The 15577-nt window shown below is 35.8% G+C and overlaps 1 protein-coding gene across 4 annotated transcripts in view; it reads left to right on the top strand.

The window, feature by feature from the left end:
* SIPA1L2 (signal induced proliferation associated 1 like 2) overlaps window positions 1-15577 on the top strand; it is a 141099-nt gene that overhangs the window by 46271 nt on the left and 79251 nt on the right. For all 4 annotated transcript variants that reach the window (XM_052702425.1, XM_052702196.1, XM_052702344.1 and 1 more), the window contains exon 3: window positions 11537-13244. In XM_052702425.1, the coding sequence (XP_052558385.1) occupies window positions 11780-13244 (1465 nt within the window). In that variant the 5' untranslated portion in view covers window positions 11537-11779. The remainder of the gene's footprint in view (window positions 1-11536; window positions 13245-15577) is intronic.

Genomic DNA, 15577 nt, shown 5'->3' with positions numbered 1-15577 from the left:
GTTGATATCTGAAATTACGGAGCCTGGGTCAATTGGAAAGGTGCATGAAATTGGCCAGTAGTATTTCAGTTTATGCCACCTCACTGTCTGTACCAGTCAATAAAGAGCCAAGTTTCCATTAAAAAAAAAAAAAAGTAATCAAGATAAAGGTTAATGTTTCTATTTGTATTTAAAAACTTTAATCAACTGCTTCATTCTTCACTGCTGAAAGTAATTCTGAGCTATGTTATCAAAGCCATTCTATTGCCAGTGACATGATATAAAACTTTTTTTTTCCTGTTTTACTGCCTTGAAAACATAAGGAGTAGTGCAGAAGCTAGAATTTCTATTTTTCATAAAAATATGCCCTTTTATGTGCATTTTGTACTCTCTTTCTAGTGAAAATTGTAGATCTGTTCCACACTATATGTTTAGATTTTTCAGTAGTCCATCTGTCATCATGGACAATAGTCAACTTTTTAATTATTATCAATTAATGAAGGTGTACTCGTTTGTTTGTTTTTTCAATATTTTGTTCTTTTGTGTTGGGCAAGATTATTCAGATTTTTCCTTTGCTTTAAAGAAGTAGGCCTAAGGTCCTTTTTTTTTTCCTTCCCTAAAAATGTGCTAGCTTGAATTTGTAAAACTATATTTATCCACTTTGTGATTGCCTACCTCTCCAGAGGCTTCAAAATATCAGAAAAAGTGCTGTTAACAACAGCAGGTCACTGTTTGTGGTGCATGAATTGAATTGAAGTAACGCTGAAATGACTTCTAATTTGTGGAGCCAACTCAGCTCCTGAAAAGTACAGAGGGTGAATGTCTGCAGTTGCCTCTAGTAATTACAGATAGCTTTTCATCCAGCCTGAGGGAACGCTGATGGTGAGCTTACAGTCCTTCTAACAGGAGTCACAGTCTAAAAAAATTTCAAGAAACTGTGTGTTCATTATTGTGAATATTCATTTGATGATACCTGGGTAGTAACAGTATGAAGCTATAGAACAAGTCCTTGTACTTGGCTACGCTCAGAGGCGCATTTGTTTCTTTAGGCAGCACTGTTTGGTGACAGGAGATATAGGCTCGCTTACTTGTACTTGGACATGCTGGGCAAATGCAATTGGTCTAACAGAAGAAAAGCGAGTTAACATTGCTTTTGTGTGTTTCGTTGAGACACTGCAGAATGTTTGAGGAATTACTGGATGATGCATACATGCAGAGTGGCTGTGTAGTGCATTTTCAGTATAATAGGGTAGGAACAGAGGATTATCCTCTGTGGTAATGAGTTGTAAGGTTTTCCTATGATCACCACCAAAATAGTATTGTTTTTTCTAGAACCATTTTTTTTTTTTCAAAAGAAGCTGGAATAATTGTTTTTGTGTGAATTGTTTTTGTGTGAGTTGTTAATACATCTAAGGATTGGAGTCCTAAGGAAGAACTTCGTGTATCACCAGGTAGCTTTGTTTCATGACAACTCATAAAGAACCAGAATGTGTTTTTTATTCTTCATACACTAGACAGATCTTACGAAGACAAATTTAAACAAAGCTTATGTTTAGCAAAGTTTTTAAGGTTTTATTTTAATTTTTGCATCTCTTTCAAGTACTGTCACACAGTATTTGCTCACAGCGCATAAAATAACAGAAGTAATGTCATTTCATAGAAATTGAATGTTAATGTCACATGCAGATATTCTGCACTTCCCATAACTTTGTGTGGGTAGTGGGCAGATGAGTGGAAGGGTTGTCTGTGTGGCAGTTTAACAATTGATGGGCAGCTTCTCAGCGCTACCTGTAGGCGTTGAACTAATCTTAAAGAGGTGAACATTTTGAGCCACTGTGAGAAAATATATGGGGACCTCTAAGATGACGTGTTCAATTCTCATGAACATCAACAGAACAAGAGGTCAAATTTCCTCAGTTACCACTTGGAGACTTTGTACCTTTGAATCCAGTCTATAAGATCTGTTTCCTTTGGGTGCTCACGCTCTCACTGATGATAATTTGGCAAAATAGAAAACGTTTTTTTGGAATTGATTAGGAATTTTAGGAATTCCTCTTACTCAAGGTATTGTATTGTTTTCTGACAGTGAAACAGTGGATTCATACATTTCCAGAGTTCTTCTGAGTACTCTGTCAGAATTAGAAGCCTATTTTATGGAGTAGGTAACTTCAGGGATCTCTGGAGGTCCCTTCCAACCCCTACAATTCTGTAACTATTTAATAATTTTGTTTTTTTGTTGGTATGTCTTTTTACTGAGTGGACAATCCATCCTGATTTTGGGTTTCACTGTAGTACACTTAGAAAAATGGAAATGCCTTTTATAAACTGTTGGGGCACATTGACTTGTGAAACTCAAAGCTTGCAATCTATTCTCCTTACTGAACAATTTACTTTTTTCTCAGTGCTTGACTCTTTATTCAAATGAAATACAGCCTCTGAACCTACTATCGAATTTCTACTCCCAAATGTGAAATTCTAGTCAAAATGTTAACATTTCTTTCTTATGAACTTCTCATTAAAAGCCCTTTCTTCAGACACACCGAGGGTCTCCAGATCCAGTATTCATTATTTGATTCACAATAATAGCAAGCAATTATAAGCAGTATGTGAAAATAGTTTTACGAACATCCCATAAATGGTCTGAGAAACCTAGAACGTGTTTTCTACAGAAAGTGTATGACACTTGCTAACATGTTCAATGAGAAGTCTTAAAATATTTAGGTATTTTTTGTTTGAACTCATGCTGTATTCCTGAAGATTTAACATTCAGACTATTAACTACACTATTTATAGTTAGTGATATTATCTAACTACTTGTAATTTTTCTATCATATCATTTTGTCTGCAGAAATTTGTTGTATGTTGAGTGTGAAAGCTCTCTTACTGTTACTTTTCGAATAAAACTGGACGGGACATTTCTTAACAGTCTTTTTCTTTTTTCTAATTTTTCCCTGTGCCTGCTGCTGCTCAGTGTTTTTCTAATGGAATTCCAATACTACTTATTGCACTGAGCTAGAACAATAAGAAAAATTGATACTTTAGGACATTATGATTAACTCTGGAAATAGGTAGAATGTATTTTTCTTTAATTGTTTCAGAATAATGGAATACATGTCCATTATTTCTTAAATGGTGATTTGCTTTTTTTTTTTCTGCCAGTGTTTTACAACAATTGTGAACTTTTAACTCCTGTATTTAGTAGTGTTTGTGAGCAACCTGAGAGTAACAAGTTTGCTTTGAAATGTATCACATGTAATACATGTCTTGATTATAATAGGAATATTTTCCTCTGTAATCACCAGCTAGTCAGATTACAGATGCAGAATTTTCCTTGGAGCATTATCCCAACATGTAAAATTGTCATGCAGCAGGTTATTCAGCAACTAGTGACTTTCTGTTTGCATTATGCAAAAAATTGCTCACTGCAAGGTAGTAGTCCTTTCCCTTGTGTCTGAATGATCAAAATGTGGTGTACAAGTCCTGTCTTTCTTTCTAAGCTTTGCCTCTGAAAATGATTTAGTACATTTGTTTTTTTACCAACAGGATTATCATAGTGTTTAGCATCCTGTACAATAGGGCTGGCATATGAGGGTCCTGTTGGATCAGGACCAAGAAACATTCCCTGCCTTTGGGGGATTATCCAGTTTAAATGAGAATACGTGCCTTCAAACAGCAAAGGGCAATTCAGGAAAACATGAACATGTGACCATTTCTGAGCCTGTAGACATCATTGTTTTTACAAAGGAATGAAGGATTCTGATGTTGTGCTGCTTGCTTTAGGAGGCCATTGAAAATTACTTCTGTCTGGTTTTGAGTGAAGCTGGAGTAAATGTTTTAGTTTTGTAACTGGAAGTTCTTCTAAAAGATGAATCATTCGTGCTCTAGCCTGACCTCTCTTATGAAGTCATTTCTAGTGATTGAGGCAAAATACATGCCATAAAAGCAGCTTTTTACTTCTGTTTTGGAAGCTCTTTAACTACACTGGCTATGTGAAGTATTATACAAAATTTACCTGAATTATCTGCTGTCTGATATTTCTGGTTTGTATCTGTATCATTATGTATTAAAGAATCTTCATTCTCAAAAAACAAAACAAAACAAAAACCCCCAAAATAAAAACCTGAAGTAAATATTCTGTATTACTGTTTTTTTGTTGTTTGTTTGTTTTTAAGGATAAAGATATTTATGAGAAAATTCTAATCGCTATGAAATGTTGCAGGCAGAGAGATAAGTATGCCTAATACTTCAAGATATGGAAATATCTTACAGTCATCTAGTCTGCCATACTTCTGTCCTAAGGAGATAATATGCATAAATGTAAAATGTGTTCCAGATGTCATTTTAGTCTCTCTGTAGAAAATAGATTATTTAATGTTCAGTAAGCAGAGGTTTTTTTTTTTTTCCCCTGTACTTTGACATGTAGATTCATGAATGGAAAGAAGAAAGGGAACAAAGACTCTTTGGTGATTTCTGTTTATTTAAAATTTGTACTGATAGAAAAACTTGACTGACAGGTACGTAGATTCTATTTGCAATTAAAGATTCACACTGCCAAAAAAAAAAAATGTTTTGGTTAACAATATTCTGTGAAGAGTTTAGTGTTTGTGTTCTTTTCTTCTTTATTCTTTCTCATGGGATAAAAAGTGGTCAGTGCTGGTAGATGTACTTTCAACTCTTCCCTAGAAGAATTAAAAGAATGTAATATTAAGACATTTCCTCTTTACTTCATTAATAGCATTATGTTGTAGGCCTTACTGTATTTTTGTGAGGTTACACAATTTAAGTTAAAAATAGTGCAACTGAATGTGAAGAGTTCAAAGACTCTTAGTGTGTTTGCTAGTGATCATTTGCTTTTGATTTCAACACAGTTGTGATTTCACTCTGCTACTTTGCATGGTTCTACGTGAGCTATGTGTAATTCCAATCTGAATTTTTTAGTTAAACTCTGCATAAGTTGCATAACTGAACAGTCTTTAATAGAACTGTAAGAATAGCAGGCTTTCCGGTTTGTTTTGGAAATTGAATTAACCTTTATGTGTCTTTGTTTCAAAACTTATGCTAGTGGAACAATAGAATATTGATGTTGGTGTTTTAAGAAAATGTAATGATAAAACATCAGATGGAAAATGATTTCTAAGACACTTTAAGATCAGTGACATTAATATTTTAGTCATTAACGGCTGTAGATAAAAACATAAAATCACAGAATTAGTCAGGTTAGAAAAGACCTTAAAGATCGAGTCCAACCATGACCTCATGACCTGACCATACTACCCTAACTCTAACAACCCTCTGCAAAATCATGTCCCTGAGCACCACATCCAAATGGTTTTTAAACAACCACCTCTCTGGGGAACCTATTCCAGTGCTTAACAACCCTTTCTGTAAAGAAGTGTTTTCTGATATCCAACCTAAACTCGCCCTGGAACAACTTAAGGCCATTTCCCCTTGTCCTGTCAAATGTCATCAGTGAGATGAGACCAATCCTACTCTCACTGTAAGCACCTTACAGATACTGGAAGAGAGCAATAAGGTCTCCCCTCGGCCTCCTTTTCCCCACACTGAGCAGCCTCAGTTCCTTCAGTCTCTCTTCATGGGGTATATTTGGCCTTCACAAGCTTTGTTGCCCTTTGAACATTGATGTTCACTGAGAGATCACCTAGGTTGCTTGATTGAAAATCTTGAATGATGTTTTTCAGTGAAACTATCAATTGATCTTTAATAAGAAATGAATGTTCAATGAAAGTAATAGAAGATATGTTGATAGGTGTACTTTGTTATTATGATTTACACCAGTGGATCTTTGTCCGGATAGAGATCGGTCATGAGTGGGTGTCCCCCAAGGATCTGTCTTGGGACCAACACTCTTCATCATCTTTATCAGTGACTTGGATAGTGGGATTGAGTACACCCTCAGCGAGCTTGCAGATCATACCAAACTGACTGGTATACTTAATACAATAGAAGGAAGGGATGTCATCTAGAGGGACCTGGACTGGCCTGAATAGTGGGGCCATGAGAACTGAGTGAGGTTCAATGAGGCCAAGTGCAAGATGTTGCACTTGGACTGGCACCAGGTATGTGCACAGACCGTGAAGAATTCACTGAGGGTAGCCCTGCAGAGGGACAGCTTGGGCATCCTGGAGGATGAAAAGCTTGACGTGAACCAACAGTGTGTGATTGCTGCACAGAAGATCAACTGTATCCTGGGCTACATAGAAAGAGCAGGGAAAAGGAATGTGATTATCTCTGTAAAGCCCTATCTGGAGTACATTGTCCAGGCCTGGGATCCCCAGCACAAGAAAGATGTGGAGTGGGTACAGAAGAAAACTGTGCAGATGATTGGGGGCTGAAGCATTACTCACGTAAAAAGGTTGAGGGAGCTTACTCTCTTTGAAGAAGAGGAGGTTTCAATGAGACTTTGTTGTTGCCTTCCTTAAGGGAGCTTATAAGATGGAGGGAAGATCGACTTTTTACATGGGCAGGTAGTGATAGGATGAGGAAGAACAGTTTTAAATTAAAGGAGTGGGTATTAAAATTAGATGTTAGGAAGAAATTCTTTACTTAGAGGGTGCAGAGGCACTGGCGCAGGCTGTCCAGAGAAGCTCTAGATGCCCTATTCCTAGAGGTGTTTAAGGCCAGGTTGGATGGGACTCTGGGCAGCCTGAGCTGGTGAGTGGCAGCCCTGCCCATGGCAGGTAATTGGGACTGGATGATATTTAAGATCCCCTCCAACCTAAGCCATTATATGATTCTATGAATCTTGTATGTGTTCCAAAGTCATGCAACTGTACTGCCTTGACTGGAAATGCTGTGCTCTTGTACTGGTATTGAGAACCATGTACGCTGTTGTCATTCTTAGTTATTATTTTCCCCTCTCAACCCTGCCACTCTATCCTAAATAATTTAAGCTGTGATATGATTGTTGGTTGATTATTCTGTAGGAAAATATATTTCTGTAACTCTATCATTTCAACAAGGGTTTCTTGTAACTTTCTTCTTTTACTTTTCTCTTGCAATAATTATGATAATTGTAAGGAAAGACAAAGCAACTAAGGAAGTGTGCTACAAATATTCACTACATAGCGACTCAGATGTATTTCCTGTAGTCAAATGAAGAACTTCCCATCTTTCCTCTGTCTCTTATCTATGTCTGCATATTAATCAAGTGTCTGAAATATTCGTATGAGAAGTAACCATTTATACTCTAGTAGTTATAGCTTTAATTGTAAATTTGGTATATTATAACTTGAATCACTTTTTCATGAACTGTGCTCATAATTTGTTCATTTTATTATTTCCAAACCATTTTGCACAGCTGCAATCTGAATAAGCAGCTCAATTATAGTTAGTGTCATCCTTTAATATTCACTGTGCCTCATAGAAAACTTTGAAAGAAATGTTCTATTTAAAGACAATTATTCTTAAATATCATGGCTTTCTAGAGACATTTGCATGAAAACAAATGCCTGAAGAGCTCATCTTCCTTTTTCATATTACAATCTTAAGTAATAGTTCTCCTGTGATATCGTAGTCAACTGTCATATGGTATGAGATCACAGTTCTGTGTGACCAGAATTTTCTACCTCGGACACATGCTTGAAATCCAAGCATAGCCCTTACTTCGCTAATGACAATTGGGTAATTCTGATTTCAGAATCAACTTGGAATTAGGCTGCAGGGTTAAGAAATAAATGCCTTTAATATGTATACTAAAAATATTTTCATATGAATTTTCTTGTTTTGAAAACGTACTGTTTCTTTTTCCTGGATTAGTTTTAGGAAATAATAGTTTGGATCAGATTTGTTCAGTGGATTATGTTCAGGATTTTTGAGAATATCGGTAGCTGGAAAACTACGTACATTTCTCCTTTGCTTTGTTCATTTTCATTGAACGGAATTTTCTTGCAGACTTGCTTTAAATTTCCATAAAGTAGCCATTGTGTAGCTGCTACTTTGCAATAGTGGCAAAAATAAGTAAATAAATAAATGAGAGAGAATACTATATTTCCATATATTTCTTTGAAGAGTGGAAACTAAGCAGAAACTGAGCACACATAAAATGTTGCGTAGAATTATGTGAATACAAATTATGTCTTCAGCTTTTTGTATCTTCTTTCTTCCCACACTCCTATTTTATCAAATTGCACTTCCCATTTTTTAAGATTAGTAGATCTTGAGAGTCATGATTTGTAGAATTGTCATCTTGATGAATAGTAGAGATTAATGCTTTCATCCAAATTATGTGTCCTTTTTAGGATGATAACATTACATAATAATAGGGGCAGATTTCCAAATTCTTGATCAACAAAATGGTTACAGAAAGACTTCTTAAATAATTCATTTCCGTCTATCAAGGCTGACATGAGGCAGGGTTACCAAACAACCTCCTTTTGACAGGATAGAGCAGTAGTACAGTTCTTATTCATTGCTCTGCTACTGGCACAGGAGCCTCTGTGGGCATATATCCAGGTCCCCAGAAAACTTGGAAACATTCCATTTTAAAGAACTGTAACTGTGGCTAACAAACCGGCTGCTGTATTGAGCTCAGAAGGAAGTCTTTGTAGCAGTGTGGAAGGAACTGAGGTTATTTGCATAACATCCAGCAGCCTTAGTGGGAAGAGTTGGCAGGAGGACAACAGCAGGGTAGGCAGCATGGAGCTTTTTATCTTCTGACTTGCCTGTTAGTGATTCCGTTCTTAAGTCATAAAATGAGAAGAGAAAGACTTGAAGATTTTGAAGGAAATGGGACAAGCGAGTACTCATGATCTTACTGACAGCATTCTTGGTGGAAGTGATAGTTCATTACATTTACCAAATAAGATAAGTTTATATCAGATAGTATCAACGTCATCTCTAGATGCTTGTGAGTTGCTCAGTTCTTATTATGGAGAGAGAAAACCATTAAAAATAACAAGTACAGGATAGCTTAATCACCATAGACCAGCTGTCAATCAAAGCATGCTATTGTGCTAAGTTTTGGAAATTTACAGAAATGGTCAGTGCTATAACACACATTTTACATTTAAAACAGGCAGATTTTATCTATTATGCCAAGTTCTTTTTTTTTTTTTTTTTTTTTAAGTTTCCTAGTATATCTTAAACAAATATTAGTATTTGAAGATGTGATCAAATTTTCAATAAAATGCCAACCATGAATTCTAAAACAGGCATTTCTTCTTCTGTCTTTCCAGCTTTGCTCTGTAAAGAAGAATAATACTCTTTAAATGTTACCTTTTGTAAAGTACCTTTAATTAAAATGCTCAGGCCATGCTACATGAAGTGTTTAAGGCAACACTACCAGAAAAGATTGTCTTGCCTCTGGGTTCTTTCCTGCTATTTGCAAATAGAGACTTTGTGAGACTAAATGGTAAAATTACACTATGGATTTGGATTCAAAATAACTAGGGTGGTAGTTTATTTGTTACTACCCCTTTTTGCCTCCCACCACTTCATATCCAATTTAATTTTGACCTACAGTTACATTCCTGTCCCAATTCACAACTTTTGCACAAATGCGTATCATGGAAAAAAGTTAACAGAAGGGAAGAAAAGAATTGAATTTTTGTAGAATAAACAGTATTGGCCTTACATATATTTTTCCATTTTGTAAGAGCTTATTTTTTATTAAAAATAATTTCACAGAGTAGCAACTTCTGTGAATGGATTTGTGTAGGAAAAGACAAGAAGTCTAGAAGAAGTGATTCTCTATAATTAAAAAAATTAATCTTCAGTAAGAAGCTAAATATTCTTCCTGATATGAAAAATTGCACTCTATTTATTCTCAATACTTCTTTTTCTTGCATAATTAGAAAGATGATTCTGGAGTAGCTTAGTCTTCTTTCATTGTTTTTTATTTGGTAAAGTTGACTTAATGTGAAAACTTTACTATTCATATAAAGAACACTTCCAATAAATATTTTGTATAAAAACTAAAAATGCTGTCAGCTGTTCATGTTAATGTGAATCTCACGGAAGTTTTAATGTATCTCACCACTACAATATTAGTTGTGCCACAAAAATGCTAAGTATGTTGATGGGTACTTTTCTTTTTATGTTGTATTATTATAAGTCTGTGTTTAAAAATCCTACCTATTTTTTCTGAATGATTGTTTTTCCAAACAAGTTAATGTATAGAATTTTTGGAGTCTGGTAACAAAACCAGAACTTTATTTTACTTAATGTATTTAGCCATCAAACAAGTTTTGAGGAATTCATATGTAGTTAAAGTTGCAATATATAAACATATCTTTGGATATAGATAGCAGTAACAATGAGTTGCATAGAAACCATCATATTCATGATGCTAGCTTGTGTTTATTGACTCATTTTAGCAGACTCCTCAAGTTTGCTGTATGAAATGCATCTCTGTGTTGTTTTTTTCTTTTTTCTGACATCCAGAAAAAAAACTCTGAACTTTTATTTCAAATTAATCCTTTTCCTCCCTGCCTCACACTTTTTTTTTTTTTTTTTTTTTTCTCTTTGGGAGTTTCTGTGGCATTAAATATAGGGAGAAAAAGAAATCATTTTCTGAGCTCCTCTCATTATCTCTTATCTTAACTGAAGTAAATGGAGAATTCATATTTCGGTCTAATTTGACCTGGCTTTCTTTAAGTCTCATAAAGGCATGTATGTTTGTTAGTCTAGTTTTATGTGATGCATTAAAGTATGTGCTCTGCTTGTGAATGAATCTTCACAGCATGAGTTATAATCTTCTTTGAGGTCATTAAAGTTTTTAAAGATATATATATATTTTTGTCCTAGAAATTCCAAATTTGTAAGTAATTTGAAACTTATCAATAGGGCTACTCTCTTGTCTGGTTTATGGAAGGCAGCAGATGTGTTCTCTAGTATAGTAACTACATTAACGACCCACATTTCCAGCTAGTGGAATGTTAATGTAACAAACAAAGCTGTTTTGCACTCTAAGTAAAGGAGGATAAGGAAATCTGTTGGGAGAGGGGGAAAAATACATTTATTCACTGAGTTATCATAGAAAATTTACTAATTCTTAAAATGCTCTTTTAAATGGAAAATTTTGATTTGATTTGTCTATTGTCCTTTCTGTTTTCATATGTTTTACTTACATTTTTACTACTCTTGCCTCAGTAATTCCTATATTAATCAGTCTCAAGGAAACATTAAAAAGATGTCTTGGAGATGACTGTACTCTCATGTTGTGTAAAAAACAGTGATTAAGTAGAGATTAGGCATCTATTATTACTGTCAGTATTGGGGGGAGGGAAGAAAAGGACAGAATTGTACATAGCTGATATGTTTGTCAGAACCTGTCAGCTGGCTAGACAGTGTACATGTACTGGTTGGCCAATGAACAGGTGTGCAAGTCCAAACTACTCACATCCTGTGGGGATCATATAGGAAACTGGAATTTTTGCATTTATTGTGTTTTAAGTGTCAGAGCATATAAAACCACAAGAAACATTCTCATTAGTTTCAGTTTCATGGGTGATGGTATGTATACAAAGAACACTGAAAGCTTACCATTGTTGACTATAAACATTTTAATACGCTTTGTTTTCATTTCTTTTCTAAACAGATAAAAAACATTTGACTGGATTAATACTGAACTGAATGCATCTGAACGGAAGGAAATGTTTTAAGATTGCTCTCCTGGCAGAAGTTGGACAAAAATGGGACACTGAGAGTTCTACTTACTCTTGTGGGAAGACTGTAACTGTGTATTTACTTTGGGGTTTACTGGCCCGTGAAAAAACAATGTAATAATAAAACTAACAGTACATTTATGTGACTTTAGTGGTTCCCCTCCCACTGACTGGACATGAGTGATCAAAGGTCTTTGCAAGAAGATAAGCACAAAATCAGCAGAACTTCTTCAAAGTTCAGGGAGTCTTCAAGAAGCATGCAATCTGATGATTATTTTGCTAGAAAACTTAAGGCTTTGAATGGTAGCATGGGTCCTCCTGTTCCTTCAAATGCATCTAGCAAATCTGAGAGTAGTCAATCGAATGGTACACCAGCTGTGCCTAAAATGGGTGTTCGAGCAAGGGTATCTGAATGGCCCCCTAAAAAGGATTGCTCTAAAGAGCTGAGTAAAGCTGCTTGGGAAAACAGACCACCAGCTAGTTATGAAAGCGTTGGATCAGTACATCCAAATGGACAAAATGACCAAAATGAAGGGCAGCAAGAAGAGCTGGAACTGGAATTTGCAGAGGGAAAATACTCTATTGGGGATCTTTTTGTTCATTCGCCTCAAAGGGGACTTCATCCCATAAGGCAGAGAAGCAACAGCGATGTGACAATAAGTGATATTGATGCTGAAGATGTTTTAGACCAGAATGCTGTCAACCCAAATACTGGAGCAGCACTTCATAGAGAATATGGCAGTACTTCTTCAATTGACAGGCAAGGATTGTCTGGAGAAAATTTTTTTGCAATGCTAAGAGGATACAGAGTGGAAAATTTTGAACATAAAGCCCTTGCTCCTTTTGGATTTCCTGAGTTTTTCCACTGTGATCCTTCAGTTTCTCCAAGTCTACATGCTGCTGCACAGATTTCCAGGGGAGAATTTGTCAGGATTTCTGGCTTGGATTATATGGATAGTGCCCTGCTTATTGGTCGAGAAAGGGAGAAATCTTTCAAGAGGAGACTAAAATCAGAAACGGTAGAAACGTCTCTATTTAGAAAATTACGAACAGTTAAAAGTGAACATGAGACTTTTAAGTTTTCTTCTGATCTGGATGATAGACTCGACAGAAATGTTCGCTCCTGGAACTGTCAGAAGTGTTTTGCACATTACGATGTCCAGAGCATTTTGTTTAACATAAATGAAGCAATGGCTACCAGAGTAAATGTGGGAAAAAGGAAAAATATAACCACTGGGGCTTCAGCTGCATCACAAACTCAGATGCCAGCAGGCCAAACGGGAAACTGTGAATCGCCTTTGGGAAGCAAAGAAGATCTCAATTCAAAAGAGAACTTAGATGCTGATGAGGGTGATGGGAAAAGTAATGACTTAGTATTAAGTTGTCCTTACTTCAGGAATGAAACTGGTGGGGAAGGAGACAGACGGATTGCACTTTCCAGGGCAAATTCAGCATCTTTTTCTTCAGGTGAAAGTTGTTCTTTTGAGTCGTCTCTGAGTTCCCATTGCACAAATGCTGGTGTTTCAGTGCTAGAGGTACCAAGAGAAAACCAGTCGATTCACAGAGAGAAAGTGAAGCGTTACATCATAGAACACATTGATCTTGGAGCGTATTATTACCGCAAATTCTTCTATGGAAAAGGTAATTTCTTCTAATGTGTGCATGTCTCAAACCATGGATTAGATTTTACTTGCTTAGGAAAAAAAATAAAATTCTTTTCTATGGGAAGACCTAAATATTACTGGGGATCTTGAAATGTGCTACTAAAGTTAAGCCTCTTAATATTTCCCTATGGGTAAGCAAGAGTCCAGTGGCTTATGTGTAAAGATATGCAGTACTTGCCTAAATTCGCTAAGTGTTGGATCACTTAAATTGGTAGATGAAGTAACTTCTCTGTTCCAAGACTTTCTTCGAGGGCAGGAAAAAAAAGATCAGTTTTATACCCAGAAAAAGCTGTGGAAATACCGATACTCAGAATGGAAATCATTATTTCCTAAAAGGTGTTTCCAGAAGAAAACATTTCATTATCAAAGCTCATGACTGCCTTCTAAATTAAACTGTCTTCTTGTGTCCCTAGGGTGTTTACTTTGCATACATATGTATGCTGATTAAACGCAGAGCTGTTGACAGTATTTAATTTTTGAGCCTTAAGAAGATTGTTGTATGCTTTTCTCCTGTCCTTTTACTCTTTTGGGTATCATCAAACTGCAAAGTAGCAGGGTGCTCTTCTCAGTAGAGTAACTAACTTGGCTTGAATTGTTATTCAGAGAGGAAATTTCCACTCTGATCTGCTTTGGCTCTCTGTATTCAGCTCTGCCTTGCTCTCAGTTTGTTTTAATCCCTGTTTTTGTGAGAGGCAGAAACCCGAAATACTCTCTGGCCTATCTGTTCTGAGTTCCCGCTCAATCTTTTTGCTGCTATTAAAAGAACGGAAAAAAAAGAACAAAACAAAGAACAAAAAGCAAAGCAAACAAACAAACAAAAAAAGAACAGACACCCAAACCTAAGACTTCCTGAAATCATTTTTCCTTTGTCTTCTAACTGTATTTGAACAGCAGGAAATAAGCTCTATACTGTATTCCTTCCTGTACTCCTTACTCCTGTGACCCTTCATGAGAGACTCAAAAGAAAGTCCAGTAAGGTTTAATAACATGGTGGAAGCCTAGGACATACAGATTGTAAAAATGGTGTATTTAAAAGAAAAGGAGGGAAAAATCTAGAACTGTCATGTATGAGAAAGAAAAAGGCACATAGCTAAGCAAGGATGGGCAGTAAATTCAAGCATTCAAAATGGCTTCTATGCTAGGCAGGTTGCAATGGACCAAAAAGTGCTGAGGGAGTCAGAGTGGAAGAGAATGAAGGGAAACTTGTGAGGGTAGTGTGTATTATTTGAAAGGCAGAAGAGAGGATTGGCATAGACAGAAATAATTGTCAATGGAGAAATGTTATGGTATAGTAGGAAGAAGGAAAAAAAGACAAGGACTAAGCCAAATAAAAGATGACTTGTCTGTGAAATTCTTTTGCAGTGGAGGTGTTAAAGGTTCCAAAGAGCTGAACGTTTTTGTTTTTGTTTTTGCAATAAAAACAGTGTTGGAAGGAGAAAGAAAATACAAAGAGAAAACACTTTAAGATACCTGAAACAAAGTTAATGTTTTTTCTTGAAAGCTGATGCAAGTGAAGTTGTTTTTAAGTAACTAATGTTCTGATGATGAATGATCTCTTGATTAAAAATAGTGTATTTATGTTAGTGTAATATTGAAAACTTAAATAGTATCTGAGAATTGTACTCCATATGGTGTAATACTAGTGAATGTGAATTGTTAATGTCCTTGTTACTAAGTGCTCTGTGGGTAATGTTCTTCAAAAGTAAATACCGTGATACATTTAGTATTCAGGAAGAAACTGTTGCGGTTTCACCCTTAAAATCATATATATATGCCATGCCCTCTCCCGTATTAAGTTTCCATGGGACAGTAACAGAAGCTGTAGAAGAGAAACCTTTATTTGATAACTCTTAGGAATAAAAGAATAAGCAAGTCAGGGCACACATAGCAAAAACTCAGTTTTTGGTATCTGCTATCTGAGGGGATCAGGCATGTGTGGAATCTCCAGATTACCTCCCGCTGAGTGCAGTTTTACCTAAAAAAAAAAAAGCACATAGAGGATATAGAACAGGTATTTTTCAGTGCCAAAATGTCTTGCTGTTGTGCTGATCTCCTGTGTAAGAAAAAATGACATTTATATGCGTACCGAGACTTGATCCTATTCTGTGACACCGAGTTATCCTAGCTGATTGTTCAGTGAATTGTAGATTTAATAACACAGTTGAATTTAGCAAAATAATTATGGAAGGATGAAATGAAAAATGTAGCAAATAGTCACTTGCATGTAGAGACATATGTAATGCTACTGATTTTCTTTGCCTTCAATAACATATCTGTGATAGAGAAACAACTTTCTGCATATGTGATTTA

The sequence above is a fragment of the Tympanuchus pallidicinctus genome, unplaced genomic scaffold (assembly GCF_026119805.1).
Source record: "Tympanuchus pallidicinctus isolate F22 unplaced genomic scaffold, pur_lepc_1.0 scaffold1, whole genome shotgun sequence".
NCBI classification, from domain to species: domain Eukaryota; kingdom Metazoa; phylum Chordata; class Aves; order Galliformes; family Phasianidae; genus Tympanuchus; species Tympanuchus pallidicinctus.
This window is presented reverse-complemented; position numbering and strand designations above follow the sequence as displayed.